At 40.0% G+C, this 14,166-nt stretch overlaps 1 protein-coding gene across 2 annotated transcripts in view; it reads left to right on the top strand.

The window, feature by feature from the left end:
- Nucleotides 1–14,166, top strand: part of atrnl1a (attractin-like 1a) — a 342,626-nt gene that overhangs the window by 53,298 nt on the left and 275,162 nt on the right. For both annotated transcript variants that reach the window (XM_085477017.1, XM_085477018.1), the window contains exons 9-11: nt 2,333–2,579; nt 7,305–7,488; nt 10,459–10,613. In XM_085477017.1, the coding sequence (XP_085333143.1) occupies nt 2,333–2,579; nt 7,305–7,488; nt 10,459–10,613 (586 nt within the window). The remainder of the gene's footprint in view (nt 1–2,332; nt 2,580–7,304; nt 7,489–10,458; nt 10,614–14,166) is intronic.

Below are 14,166 nucleotides of genomic sequence, written 5' to 3'. Positions count from 1 at the left end.
CTTAAGTTTTACATTTCACCAGTGCTAAAAACAAGAAACAGGTACTACTCCATACTACTCCACAGCAGTGAAAATGTGGACTACAATCAGAAGGTTTTAGCATTTATTCTGGATTCTTAGCTTCATATGCTGCCTTCCTCATGTGCTTACCAGACAGTGTTGAATCATTATATTTGACTATTGTTGGAATGGAGTGGTGCTGTCAATTAATAGACTTCCTCAGTACAGATGTTCAAATTAAAGAATTAACTGACTGCCTTGAATGCGTGCTTCTTTCTTCATTTTGATAAATATTAAATAAGTCTGCTTTGACATTGTATATATCATTTATGGGGGGGAAAAAGCCCAGACAACAAACTGATTAGAAGTGTACGTGTTGCAGTCCATGTCTAGAAACAGCTCTTGCTCTCTGAAGTTATATGGGGTCATTTCACAAGACTGAGGCGTTTCTAGGAGACTGGCCCATATTTCAGCTTACCTATAAAGAAATGAGAACATCAGAATCATTCATGTGTCTGCTATAGATCAATCACGCCAAAGCCAGGAGCATCAAATGATGTGTCGCTGTCCAAATACTGGGGCGCTTACTTTTTTTTTTTTAGCGTGGAAGGAATGGTTTAATGGTGGAAGACAGGAGGGAGAATGAAGACAAACATCTCGTCCTGCTGTGCTGAAGGTGAGATTTGATCCAGAGGAGGTCAGAGCGACTGACTGAAGCCTGCTGATGATTTGTAGCCTGCAGTAACTCCTGGCTTGTTTACTATACACACAGCTTTAACTTCAAACCCACCCTGTTACTGTGAAGGTGGATGAAAGGAATCACTTTGCTCCATCGGCAGAGTTTCTTTTGAAACGTCTTTGACTTGAGGACAAAGCAGACGTGCTTTTGTTTTTTTCATGAGACACTCATGTCTTCACCTCTCACCCTTTAGTTTCACACTGGTATTTTTGGTTACTCACTATTTTAGGTGATTATGTTTGGCAGATGGGAATCACACGATGGCTGATGGGTGCATGACAAGGTGTAAGGCTGCAAAAAAGAACAGCAAACAGTTTTTTTTTTCATTTACAGCTATTATGATTAATATATGCATATTTACAGTTACTGACTAAATATTTACTGTGCCAAAGGTGTTTGTCAGTATAAAATGCATTAATAGCTGTTCTTGAAAGGTTCACAGCAGCTAAGTGCTCCTGCAGCAGCACCTGCAAAGACAAGTGATTTTATTAGCTGATGCTAACAGACGCCATATTAGAACCACCTGCCTAATGTTATCAAGTTCCTCCTTATGCCACTAAGTAAACTCGGATCTTTAAAGGAGCTGTGGTGTTTTCTGTTTTATGGCACCAGAAGTGTACAGCAGGTTTTTGGGGTCCTTATTTGGGCTTGTAGTGATACTGTCAGGGTGTAACATGTACACTAATCAGGCATAACATTATGGGCACTGGCAGGTAAAGTTTATAACACTGATTACGTCTTCATCGTGGCACCTGTTAGTGAGTGGGAGCAGGAAGATTGGGCAAGCATAAGGATTTTAATGGTTTTGGAAAGGGCCAAAATGTCATGAAAGACGACTGGGTGGAAGCAACTCCAAAACTGCAGCTCTTGTGAGATTTTCTCGGTGTTCTGTATGAATCAAAAGTGGTCCAAGGAAAGAGCAGTGGTGAACCAGAGACTGGGTGATGGGCAGCCAAGACTGAAGGCTGGCCTGCGTTGTCTGATCCAACAGACGAGTCGAACGTGCTGGACGAACAAGTCCAATCCAAAGAGGTCCCACTTTGCAACTTCCACAATTTAAGGATCTGTTGCTAACATCTTGGCGCCAGATACCACAGGATACCTGCAGGGGTTTAGTGGAGTCCATGCCTTGATGGGTCAGGGCAGTTTTGGCAGCTAAAAGGGGGACCAACACAGTATTAGGCAATTGGTCACGATGTTATGGATGATCGAGGTGCACCCCTGAAGATCACGCAGCAAAAAGTTGAAGCAAGATGATCAGTTTTATTCAGGTCACTAGTTTACTGCAATCCCCACAAAGTGGTGAAAGATCAGTAATAATATTAAAAACATATTGATTGAATCAATGTCTGGATGTTTTGTCTTTGTTGAACACAGTGCTGTCTTTTGCTGCAGAAGACATTTCTCATTATCATGATGGGGGTGGTAAGAACTCTGAAGTCTTATTACTATCAGACAACCAGGGGGCCCATCAGAAGGTCTGCAGACTGCTCAAATGTGATTAGATATTAGAGCTCAGGCAAAACTTCATAACACTTCCACAAACATCACATCACTCTAATACGAAATCTGCCTCGTGTTTCCCTTGTGTAGGATGACATCTACATGTTTGGCGGGAAGTTGGAAGCAGGTCCTGCTAATGTGACAGATGAGATGTGGGTGTTCAACATCCCCAGGCGTACCTGGTCGTTACGGAAACCAGTCCCGCCACCTCCTTATGCCCTGGAGGGACACATGGCGCACGTGGTGGAGCTGGCCAATGGCGAGCCAGTGATGCTCATCATTTTCGGCTACTCACCAATCTACAGCTACATCAATAAAGTGCAAGAGTACAACATCAGTAAGTGTGCTTGCTGAACGATGTGCAAAAATATCATCGTCCTTTAGAGACTTTTCAGTTGGTTTTCACTGATGTAAGCTGGACACAAGAAACCATCAAAAACTGCTGATATTTTCTGTAGAACATTTCTTGAACTGGTTGGACCGTAATTAGGTGCTTTTAGGTGCAAGTAAAAGGAAAGCCATTTTTTCCTTTTGCTTCCTTCTACCATTGGATGTTCATGTCAAATGTGGACAAAGTTTCAAGCAGTGACAAAAGCTTCTGACTGCTCTGAACTCTCATATAGTAATAGCTTATGTGAGGAGGGGATTCTGCACTTATGGAAGCCAGAGGAGGGGCACCCAACCGGTAGAAAGGCTTATGGTAAAAAAGACTGACTGACTGATGACTGAAGCTAAAGTGTCTTGTTCCAGAAAAAGTAAAGACATAGTAAAGAGACAGTATTTTTTAACTGCAAAGAAAATCTAGTGGACCTATGTTACTGCAAATCTATCAAGAAGTCTAATGTCATAAATTCAATAGTTGTCAGTAAGAATACTTCCACTTGTCCTTGAAGTGAGCAGTTTTAAAAGCACGAGGACTACAGGTTGTGTGAATTAAGAGAAGATGAGAACGTGTTGAATTTTCTTCTTTGTTGTTATAGTGATAAGTTAAAAAGACATTAAAGTCTAGGTTTAATTAAATGTCCTTTAACAATTCAGAAATGTTTGTGGCACACTGGTGATGACAGAATGAAATGGGTGCTTTAATAATTCTGGTGTTTATAGGTTAGCAGTCTTTGCTTAAAGGTTATGCTGCTACCCTGGCTTTGCTTTCTGGCTATGTAATGCTTTGTTGCAATCTATCTGGGCTGGGCGTGTTGTTTTATGCATGGCACAACAATAAAATCCAATAAATGAAGCCAGAATAAGAAGACAATGAGCAAAATACATCCATATTCATATTCTTGTGAATGGAGTGGTTTGCAATTGGCATTTGTTTCCGGTTTGACACTGCTTTTGTACAATTTACAATAACATTGTACTGTACAGTATACATGCTGTTGTAGTACATAGTGGAGTATAATGTAATTACCACACAATAGTCAGATATGTGATAAACAGCCTTGTGTTTCATTTCAGTTTGTTTTGAACACAATCGTGGCCTAAAGACTAAAATGACTGGAGAAAAACATCAAGCCAGACTATCTAAAAACTGAGAAGTACAACACGCACAGGCCCTGAAATCTCTTAGTCTCAGCTTTGTGTCTGTGAGCCATACTTCCCCAAGCTTCGCTGGTTGAATTTAAAACACCGACTACATTAGAAGATTTTTCTTGAAGAATGCAGTTTTGCACAGTTGCAGGCTAAGTGCTGCTCCCTGATAGCAGAAAGGTTTTATGAGGAGTTTACTCTAACAGTCCATGTATGACTGATTACTGATTTTATTCTGTCTGTGATAGATGAATGTGAGCTTGCAAAGTTAACTGTGTGGACTAAAGCCACACCGTAACCCTGGTTGGCTGAGGCCCTGAGGAAATGGGTGGATGGTTCTAGTTTTTCAGGTTGAAAAAATCTTCTCCAAAGCAAGTTTACTGCTATAGTTTTGTCTGTGTAGCATCGCTTTCACATGCTTTTAAAATAATGTTGATATTGCATTTATCATCAGTGTATATCTGACTCCGTGTCTTTATGGCTGTATAGAAGATGGCGGTATTGTAATGTTGTACACCAGCTGATGGCGCTAGAACCAAATGTTTAAATAATTCTGGAGAGGAAAACACACAAGCATACACATATTTACACACTTCCCACAAGATGCACAGACTGAAAAGCAGAGGTGTGTGCAACCACACAATCTTTACACACACCAGTGCACAGAGCGTGGTCATTAAGAAGAGGTGGCACCTAGGCTGGATTGTCTGGGAGAAGACGGTGATTAATGAATCCGCTGCATCCCCTCACTCCTGTACCTCCTTGTCATCTTGATTTTTTTTCTCCCCCTCTCCCATCCCTCCCTCTGCACTCTTTCATTTGCTCCTCACATGCTTTCTTTCTTTTTTAAAATCTCCCTCTGTATTTTTCTTTTCACCTGCCAGCCTCAGCTTCTGACCCCCTCTGTCATCTCTTCCCCCTCTGTCCACATCACTGTGTGCTCCTCTGCCTCACCTTCTTCCTTCCTTATCTCCACTCAAACGTCTATCACTTTCATCTTCACCCACCTCCATCGATTCCCTCCTTCCTCTTTCTGTGACAGTGTCACAACGTAAGTCTGCACTGAGCATCATTAGGCTTCAGAAGGAGCAAGAAGGAGTCAGTGTAGTGTGGAAATGAACAGAGGGGGAGTCGAAGCGAAGTGTAAAATATGAGGTAAAAGGATTTAATGACCACTCGGAGAAGCGGGTTCACAGCAATTAGCTGTGAGAGATGTGATAAGAGTTGACCTTCTCCTTTCTTGTCGTCACTTCAGTGCTGCCTTTCCTCCTACCCCTGTTTCTCTTGTTCTTTTATGCTATTTTTTTCCACTCCAGGTGTGTGGTCGGCTGTCAGTTGCTCGCCGGCTTTCTTTTCTCCTGTCATTTTTCCTTTCTCAATTGAGTATAGTTCAGTGAAGCTTTTTTTTGGGCAAAATGCTGTCATTAGCAAAGAGAAATCAGATCGACAGGCTGCTAAATCATTTCAAGACTGATGTCAATATTAATATATAAGACGAGAAACTCTGGTCTAAAAGATGAAACAAACTTTCCGCGTCCCTGCTAAAAATATACAACAAAAATACAGCAATTTTGTTCTTCTGGCTGCTACCATCAGGACCTTATCTCTAGCATCCACTCTGTCTCACCAACTCTTAGCATGTCTTTCACTACAATCATTAATTTTCTTTGTCTTCTTGACAACTCCATATTCAAAATCCTTTTTTCCAATATATTCACTATCCCTCCTCTGCACATCTGCCTTCGTGGCCTCTGGTCCTTGCAGCTTCACTGTTACACCTGTCTACCTCTCATACACATGCATTCTGTTTTTCTTCTACTTACCTTCATTCCTCTTCTCTCAAGTGCATCTCTTTACCTCTCTGGACTCTCCTGTGCCTGCTGCCCACAGATCACAATGTCATCTGCAAACATAGTCCACAGAGACGCCTGCCTGACCTCATCTGTCAATCTGTCCATCACCACTGCAAACAAGAAAGGGCTCAAAGCACTGATGTAATCCCACCCCCACTTGAACCCATCTTTCAGTCTAACTGCACACCTCACCACTGTCTCACTGTGCTCATACATGTCCTACACCACCCTCACGTACATCAATGCTTTCTCTAGATCCACAAAAACAATTCCTCTTCTATTCTTCCCCGTCAACACTTGCAAAACAAACAACGCATATAGTATGCAAAGTAACTGCAAAGTGCTCTCTTTAACTTTGCTCAGTTTCACTTAAGCAGCATCGATCTTTTCACAGGTAATTCTCATATATGGTTTTCTTCCATTTTTGATCCACTGCTGCATATTTTCAAGGGGGTTATATGCTATAAGAGGCCAGGCCAGGAAAAACTCCCTCATAGTTTGCTGTGTTGTACCCTCAGTTACTTTGACACAGTGGCATCTGCTGTGATGCTTACACCTCTGAAGTCTCACAAGTGTTAACTTTAGTTTGATACCACACAGTTTGTAATTGCGGAGAAATGGTCAGTTCACTTTGGGCATGTCCTTTTCAAGCAGAACCTCAGAAAAACTTGAAAGTTTAATCATTAAAAAAAAAAGACTTGGGGTGCGTGGCCATCTGGTGTAACCTGATGGGATGAGGGAAAAGCAAAGACTAAAAAAAGAGCATAAACGACAGACAACAAACAATATAACAATAAACAGAGGGCATGTTGGTGAGCTGGTAACCGCTGACCTGAAACATTCAGCTCTGGAGCCAGAGATGCCTGCAGGAAGGTACAGAGCGGGCAAAGCATGATCTGTGACATGAAAAAGGCACAAAGTTAGTGACATGAAATATTGCATGGAGCATAAAAATGAGGCATTTTATTTTCGTTTTATTTTATTTTGCCTCCAAATATCTTAGAACTTTGAAACTAATTTAGCTTTGGTGTAATAAGCATCCACAATACCAAATAGATCGACTTTCTCTGAATTGTCTTTTATGGCTCTCGCTGTGATGTTACTATGAAGGAATGCAGTTATTATGATTTGTAATTTTAAAGTGTTTCCATTTTCCTTTTTGTACAAAGTTTGTGGAGTGTTCAGATTTGTGTTTCTTTTTTTTGAAATCGTCATTCTCAGATTTTGAAAGAATCATGAGCAGTTTCAGTTCAAATGCACTCTCTCCTCCCTTTTCTGTCTCTATTTTTGATACTACGCTTGGTCTCAGAAAATTCTTCTTAGGCTTTGTTTACTTTCTTTTATTTATTGGGGTTTATCTGATGACGTAACCCCTGCCCATTTTTAAAATCATTTTTTTATGCACCTGGATTAATCTTGGCTCTTTGAAAGGCCGCTTTTAAACTGAAGAAACTCTAATTTTCTGTGGCCTCGCTCCCTGTTTGGCTCGCTCTCTCCTCTCTTTGCTTTATATCACCTCTGGAATAAAAACTGCTTTGCTTTTTGGCAAGCACAGTGAAAAGCCAAACTTGCCAAAGCATAAAAAAACATTTTAAGTGATCAACTTTGATCTTTCCACAGGGGTGCACTCCATTAATCAGCCCCTCTCTCTCCCCCCTCCCTGTTTGTTTGTGTCTCAGGGTCTAACTCGTGGCAGGTTGTGTCTTCCGGAGGTGCAGTGGTCCAGGGAGGTTACGGTCACAGCAGCGTGTATGATGAAGCCAGTGGCTGTGTGTTTGTCCACGGGGGATACAAGGCACTAAATAACAACAAATACGGCCTGGTGGACCACATGTACCGCTACCACGTCCACACAAGAACATGGTGAGAGCACATTAACAGTACTATGGATTTTTTTAAAATTGCAAACATTTCTTTTTAATGCTAAATGGATATGATTTCTTCAGCATCAAAAAAAAGAAAAAGAAATTTACTTTGATGTCCATAGTAAACATAACAGCTGTCTGAATCATGGTAACTCCAGTTTAGCTGTTTGTCGTGTTCAGGGCTATACAGAGGTTTGACCAATCCCATCATGCACGAGGTGAGTGGTTCTCTAATTGGGGTGCAGGGACTACATAGTGCCTGTGACTGAATTACATCAATAACACAAGTGAAATGAGTCCATTACTCTTTCCCTCATTATCTTTTGGCCATAGCACACCATGCACTCCATGCACTCTGTTATGAAATCACTCACTTCTGTGAGTTTGCAGCAAGGTTCCTGCTGCTACATGGCTTGGCTCAGCTTAATAGCTGGTGTGTGTTTAGAAATATGTGAAATATACCCAAGCTATCAAAAGTAGTGTTTATATTATGTTGGTGTCTTAAGAAAATGTCCTCACTGGCTGCAAAAAAGGTCAACCCTTAGTTTAGATCATAGGCAGGGTGCATCCTGGACAGGCTCACAGAACCAGCATAAATATTCAAACATGTTTTAAAGTTAATTGAAATCCAACAAATCACAGCTCAAACATCACTCCACTGTAATCGTGTTTTGATTCACATGCAATTTACCAAAAGTAGATGTTGGTCAGCTCGTGTCCCCGGCCTGTTCACATACTGCAGTTTTAAAGCTGCAGGTGTTTCCATTAAAATGTTCTTCTTTACATTACAGATAATGATTTTGTTCTTTTTAACCCTGCTGCTTTTCCTGACTTTTCCTGATGTCATTAGTCACTCTGAGATGATTAAAACATTACTTCCACCCTGTTGCCTTTTAGACATTATTCATGCATTCTTGCAGCCTTTAGAGGACTTGCATGAAGGAGAGATTTTCATAACAGAAATTTATGCAAAATCATAATGTGCCAGAAACAAGAGTATCCCTTGAGGAACAGTTCTTCACAATGGGTGTATTTACCTTTGATATGGTCCTATTTACCTTTGTTAAACGTTGAGGCTGAAATCATTGAATTTAGCAACTTTGTTACACAGACCAAGATAAATTTGTGAATGCAACAGCGGTGTGTTTGCAAATAAGCCTGTTATTATAAAGATATTGTACTGTTTACATCACAGCTTAATATAGAAATGTTTCACCATATAATAAAAAAACATGTTTAATAAGAGTTCTTAATAATAGTAGTGAAAATATGATAATTTATTGTAGCCTCATGTCTTAGAGGATAAAAGAGAGTCTGCATAAAAGCTGACTTAATAACTAGTTAATGTGATAATATTAATAGTTCTGTGTAATCACTTTAAATATACACAAACTCTTTCTGAGGAAGGAAAATCACCAAGTTCCTGTCAGAAAGAGGAGACTGGAGTGAGAATGCCAGGATCTGCCAGGAGCTTTGACCTCAGATGAACTCTGACAGATGGATTGGTGAAAGTGGATGCTGGGCTCTATCGTGCTCTTAACATCTTTTAATATACATGCGGACAGTGGACACACAAGTAGGCATACATTAACAAATGCTCACATGTGCATGCAATCTCTCTGTGCCTCTCACTTTCCAGCTGGAATGTGTTGTTGGAGTCGAGTGTCACTTGAGCTCTTGGACTGATGAAATTCCCAGACTGACACATCCCTGGGTGTTCCACTGATTTATACTTCTCCCTACCAATGTAAAGATCATCTGGCCTCTGTCAGTGTAAAGCTTCTGACAGGCATCCCACAGCATGACAATCTTTTCTACATGACATCTATATGTTAGTGGTTTCCAACTGATCTGTAGCCATTAAATTTGTCACATATACTGGTCAGTTTAACTCCTATTCCAAACTGTTGGACGACAGCACATTTTGCTTCTGTACAGCTCTACAGTAGCTTTTTCCCCATCTTTTCTCGTGTTTGCTCCCTGTAGATGGCTGCTCTACAGGTAACCCAGGATTTGCTCAAACCTGGAGAACTGCCTTCTCTTATTTTTCACCCTGGTCAATTGAATAACCTTGAAAAAACACTAAAGCTTGATGATTTTTGCATCCCTGGGAGTGTAGAAGCCTCTAAAAAATATCCTAAAGAGTTTGGTAGCTATTCCAACACCTAGTCTTTGGTTTGCTTGATTGTTGGCTTTTTCTATATTCATTATGCTTGATTTTACATTTTTATAACCTTGTAATGGTGTGAGATATTTACATTTATTGGCAATTTTACCTTAATTGGATTTGTTAAATTACACATGTATTTTTTGTTTGATAAAAATGTTTTTAATATAAAGATATTTCAAGCTCTTAGAAGTAGACGTTTGTTTTGTTTTGGGGTTTTTTTGTTTGTTTTTTGTCAATATTTTAGAATCAATAAATATGACTTCCATTCCAGGTCGCTGTTTCAATACCATATTTAAAGTATGTTCTGAGTAGTCGTTGCCTTTTCACAATAGAGATAACGACGCTGCTCGTACATATAAAAAGTCTGACATGAAGGGGTCTAGTTTCTGTATGAGAAGATTTAAATCAGTTGAAGGCAGGGCAGAAAATCAGCATTGCTGCAATAAATTAGCCACAGATAGACACTGCAGTTGTTCTCTACTTTACAACCTTTGACCTCAGAGAGATTGGACACCACAGACTGAGACCCCCTACAATGTCGTGTGTGCGTGTGTGTGTGCGTGCGTGTGTGTGTGTGTGTGTGTGTGTGTCTCCTGTGAAAGAACAGTTGGTATGAAGGGCAGTCACCACAGGCCAGGTCACAACCTGAGACAGATGCCATCAGTTGCAGTACATGCATCTATGGACACACATGTCACGCAGACACACGCATAGCTGACAAATTGATGCTTTCCTGACGTGCCTCACATTGCTGATTAACCCAACTCTGTGTGGGTGTGTGTTTGTGTGTGCACGCAGGTTAATCCTCAAGGAGAGTGGTTTGGCACGGTACCTCCACTCGGCGGTGCTGCTGAGTGGCACAATGCTGGTTTTTGGGGGAAACACTCACAATGACACATCTCTGAGCAACGGAGCCAAGTGTTTCTCTGCAGACTTTCTGGCTTATGATATTGGTAAGAACAAGTCACATATAAACAGACACTTTCACATGGGTGGATGCTAGATTTTGAAGCAAATGTTGGTGTGAACACCAGTTTTCTTGTGCACAGCTATTAAAGGTCAGCCACTTGGCAGGTAGGTTGTTCCAGCTAAACACCTCTCCAGAGTTCTCATGTGGATTTAGTCATGCCAGGGTCTTTTGTATCTTCATGTAATCCAAAACTGACTTAATAATGTTAAGATAAGGCGTCTGTGGGTATATTTCACCGTCTCTTCTCACAGGCAGATAAGACAGTGAGATATAGTTTTTGCTGCACTCCTTGTTTTTGAGTTAATTTGTGATAAATTATATGCCTGCCTGATGGTATTAGTTATTATTGATTAATAACTGGAACATCTAAAGGTGCTTTCATTTATTTAATTCTTCCTCTAAGGCTGGAAAATAGGTCCTTTCATTGAGTGATCTGGATGGAATTCACAGAATGTCTTTTCAGATAGATTTCCTATTTTCTGTTAATTTGATATAATACTACTTGGAACCAAAACATTCAGTTTCTACAGTAAACTGTATATAATAGGTGGCTCTAGCGTCTGAGTCTCAAAAGTGAAGCTAATTCAGAAGTACCGTAAACAATAATTTCCCCCCCCACTACCAGCAGGGGGCGACTCCTCTGGTTTCCAAAAAATTGACATGTTTATTTTGTAAATATGGTCCTGTTGTGAGTAAAGCAGAAAGTAGAATATGCTTTAATATAGAGCTCTGCCAAGCCACAAGTGTGCAGTGTGTCTGTTTTCAGAGCCGCTTTTTGTATGTTCAAAAAATTAAGATGATGACAGTCAAAATATTCAAGTCAGAGTTTAAAAACCAAGCTTCAAAATCACCACTGGGTAACAACATGGTGTTTTTATCTCTCTTTTAAAAAATTAATTTCACTTTTTGGGGTTTTCTCTTTGATTTTTTTTTTTCTTTTGTCCTTCCACTTCCATCTGTTGCTGTTAAAAGGCCAGATTTGCCTCGTGCCTACTTTTCTACATATAAAATTGCCTGCTGCTTCTAACCATGACTTGTAGTTGACTAAAAGGGGATGCTTTAACCTCACATCTACACTCTGAGTGCTCCTGCTTGCAAGGAAAACATGTTTTTAAATGATGTTCTATATCTTATGTACGATAAGCCTTGGTTTGCTCTCAGTTCTGGTATTATTATAAGCATTCTACATATTTATATTCTGTATTCACAGGTGATATTATCTGCAGGGCAGTTCCATTCACTAGCCACTCATAAGCATAATATTCAACTCATCCTGACCATCAAGCTTTATGTAGTATTTATTTGTTCTTATTAGTCATTTAGAGTGCTTTCTTCTAAAAAGAAACACACATGCATATGGTATTTGGAAGCGATTTCCTGGTGTGAATCCAATTTGTGCAGCAACAGCATGTTGAAATGCCCTTAATAGTACATAGAGGAAGCTGCAACGTTACTGCGCTGTGACAGACCTAAAAACAAGCTAAAAATATTCTTGCAGCCAGAAGAGACAGTAAGAAAGAAACCAAGACTGTGTAAGGTTGTGAACACTGCAGTATAGGCAAGGCAAGGCAAGTTTATTTGTATAGCACAATTCAACAACAAGGTGATTCAAAGTGCTTTACAGAGACATTAGAAACAAGAACAAATAAAAAGCATGATTTAAAATTGATTAAAACAAGCAAATAAACTAACCTACTAATTAACAAACAAACAAACAAACAAACAAACAAAACAGTATATAAAATCAAAACAGATAAAATCAGAACAGTAGATAAAATCAGTAGTTAAATGTAAGTTTTGAAATTTAAGCTTAAAGTGTGGATTTGGTGCTTTATTCAAATGCAGCTGAGAACAGGTGAGTCTTCAACCTGGATTTAAATAAACTGAGTGTTTCAGCTGATCTGAGGCTTTCTGGGAGTTTGTTCCAGATATAAGGAGCATAAAAGCTGAATGCAGCTTCTCCGTGTCTGGTTCTGACTCTGGGAACTGATAAAAGACCGGATCCAGATGACCTGAGGGATCTGGATGGTTCATACTGGGTCAGGAGGTCATTGATGTATTTTGGTCCTAAACCATTCAGAGCTTTATAGGCCAGCATCAGAACTTTAAAGTCTATCCTCTGACGGACAGGCAGCCAGTGTAAGGACCTCAGAGCTGGACTGATGTGGTCCACTTTTTTGGTCTTAGTGAGGACTCGAGCAGCAGAGTTCTGAATGAGCTGTAGTTGTCTGACTGATTTTTTAGGTAGACCTGTAAAGATGCTGTTACAGTAATCAAGCCTACTAAAGATGAATGCATGGACTAGTTTTTCCAGGTCCTGTTGAGACATCAGATCTTTTATCCTTGATATATTCTTGAGGTGATAGTAAGCTGACTTTGTTATCGTCTTAATGTGTTTTTCTAAGTTTAGGTCTGCATCCATCACTACACCCAAATTTCTCGCCTGGTTTGTGGTTTTTAGATGTATAGATTGAAGTTCTCTGGTGACCTGTAATCGTTTTTCTTTGGCGCCAAAGACTATTACCTCAGTTTTGTTTTTGTTTAGCTGGAGAAAATTGTGGCACAACCAGTCATTGATTTCCTCAATGCATTTACCAAGAGCCTGTACAGGGCCTCGGTCTCCTGGTGACATTGTGATATATATTTGTGTGTCATCTGCATAGCTGTGATAGTTTATTTTGTTGTTGTTTATAATCTGTGCCAGTGGGAGCATGTAGATGTTAAACAGAAGGGGTCCCAAGATGGAACCTTGGGGAACTCCACATGTGATACTTGTCTGCTCAGATATGAAGTTACCTATTGATACAAAGTATTTCCTGTTTTCTACGTATGTTTTGAACCAGTTTAGTACAGTTCCTGAAAGACCTGCCCAGTTCTCCAGTCGTTTGAGTAATATGTTGTGGTCAACTGTATCAAATGCTGCACTGAGATCCAGTAAAACTAGGACTGACATTTTTCCACTGTCTGTATTCAGACATATGTCATTAAACACTTTGGTCAGAGCGGTTTCAGTGCTGTGGTTCTGTCTAAAACCTGACTGGAAGGCATCGTAGCAATTATTCTGTTTTAAGAAGTAACTGAGCTGTTGAGAAACTGCTTTTTCAATGATCTTACTTAAAAACGGGAGATTTGAGATCGGCCTGTAGTTGTTCATTTGTGTCTTGTCAAGATTGTCCTTTTTCAGTATAGGTTTGATTACAGCAGTTTTTAGTGATTCTGGAAACACACCTGATAATAAAGAAAAGTTGACGATCTGTAACAGGTCTGACTCTAAAGTCTTTGAGACCTTATAGGTATGGAGTATTGATGATTAAGGATCCCATTATAGGCTAACCAGTTACACCATCAACCAGATGGTATGGGAACATTAACAGCCCTTGACAGGGATAGAGAGAGACAATAATGAAAGGGGCTTCAGGTGAGGAAGATGTAGATTAGTTCTGCTCTTCACAGGAGGAAACAGTGTGCAGTAGATAGATTAACAGAAAGAAGGAGGAAACGATAAAGATGTGCGAATATTTATGCAAAAGGTGCTG

The sequence above is a fragment of the Copadichromis virginalis genome, linkage group LG13, assembly GCF_057382275.1.
Source record: "Copadichromis virginalis isolate Kocher_CV1m ecotype Utaka linkage group LG13, C_Virginalis_male_GT1.1, whole genome shotgun sequence".
Classification (NCBI taxonomy): Eukaryota; Metazoa; Chordata; class Actinopteri; order Cichliformes; family Cichlidae; genus Copadichromis; species Copadichromis virginalis.
Note: the sequence above shows the minus strand (reverse complement) of the source record. Positions and strands in the feature narration are given on the sequence as shown.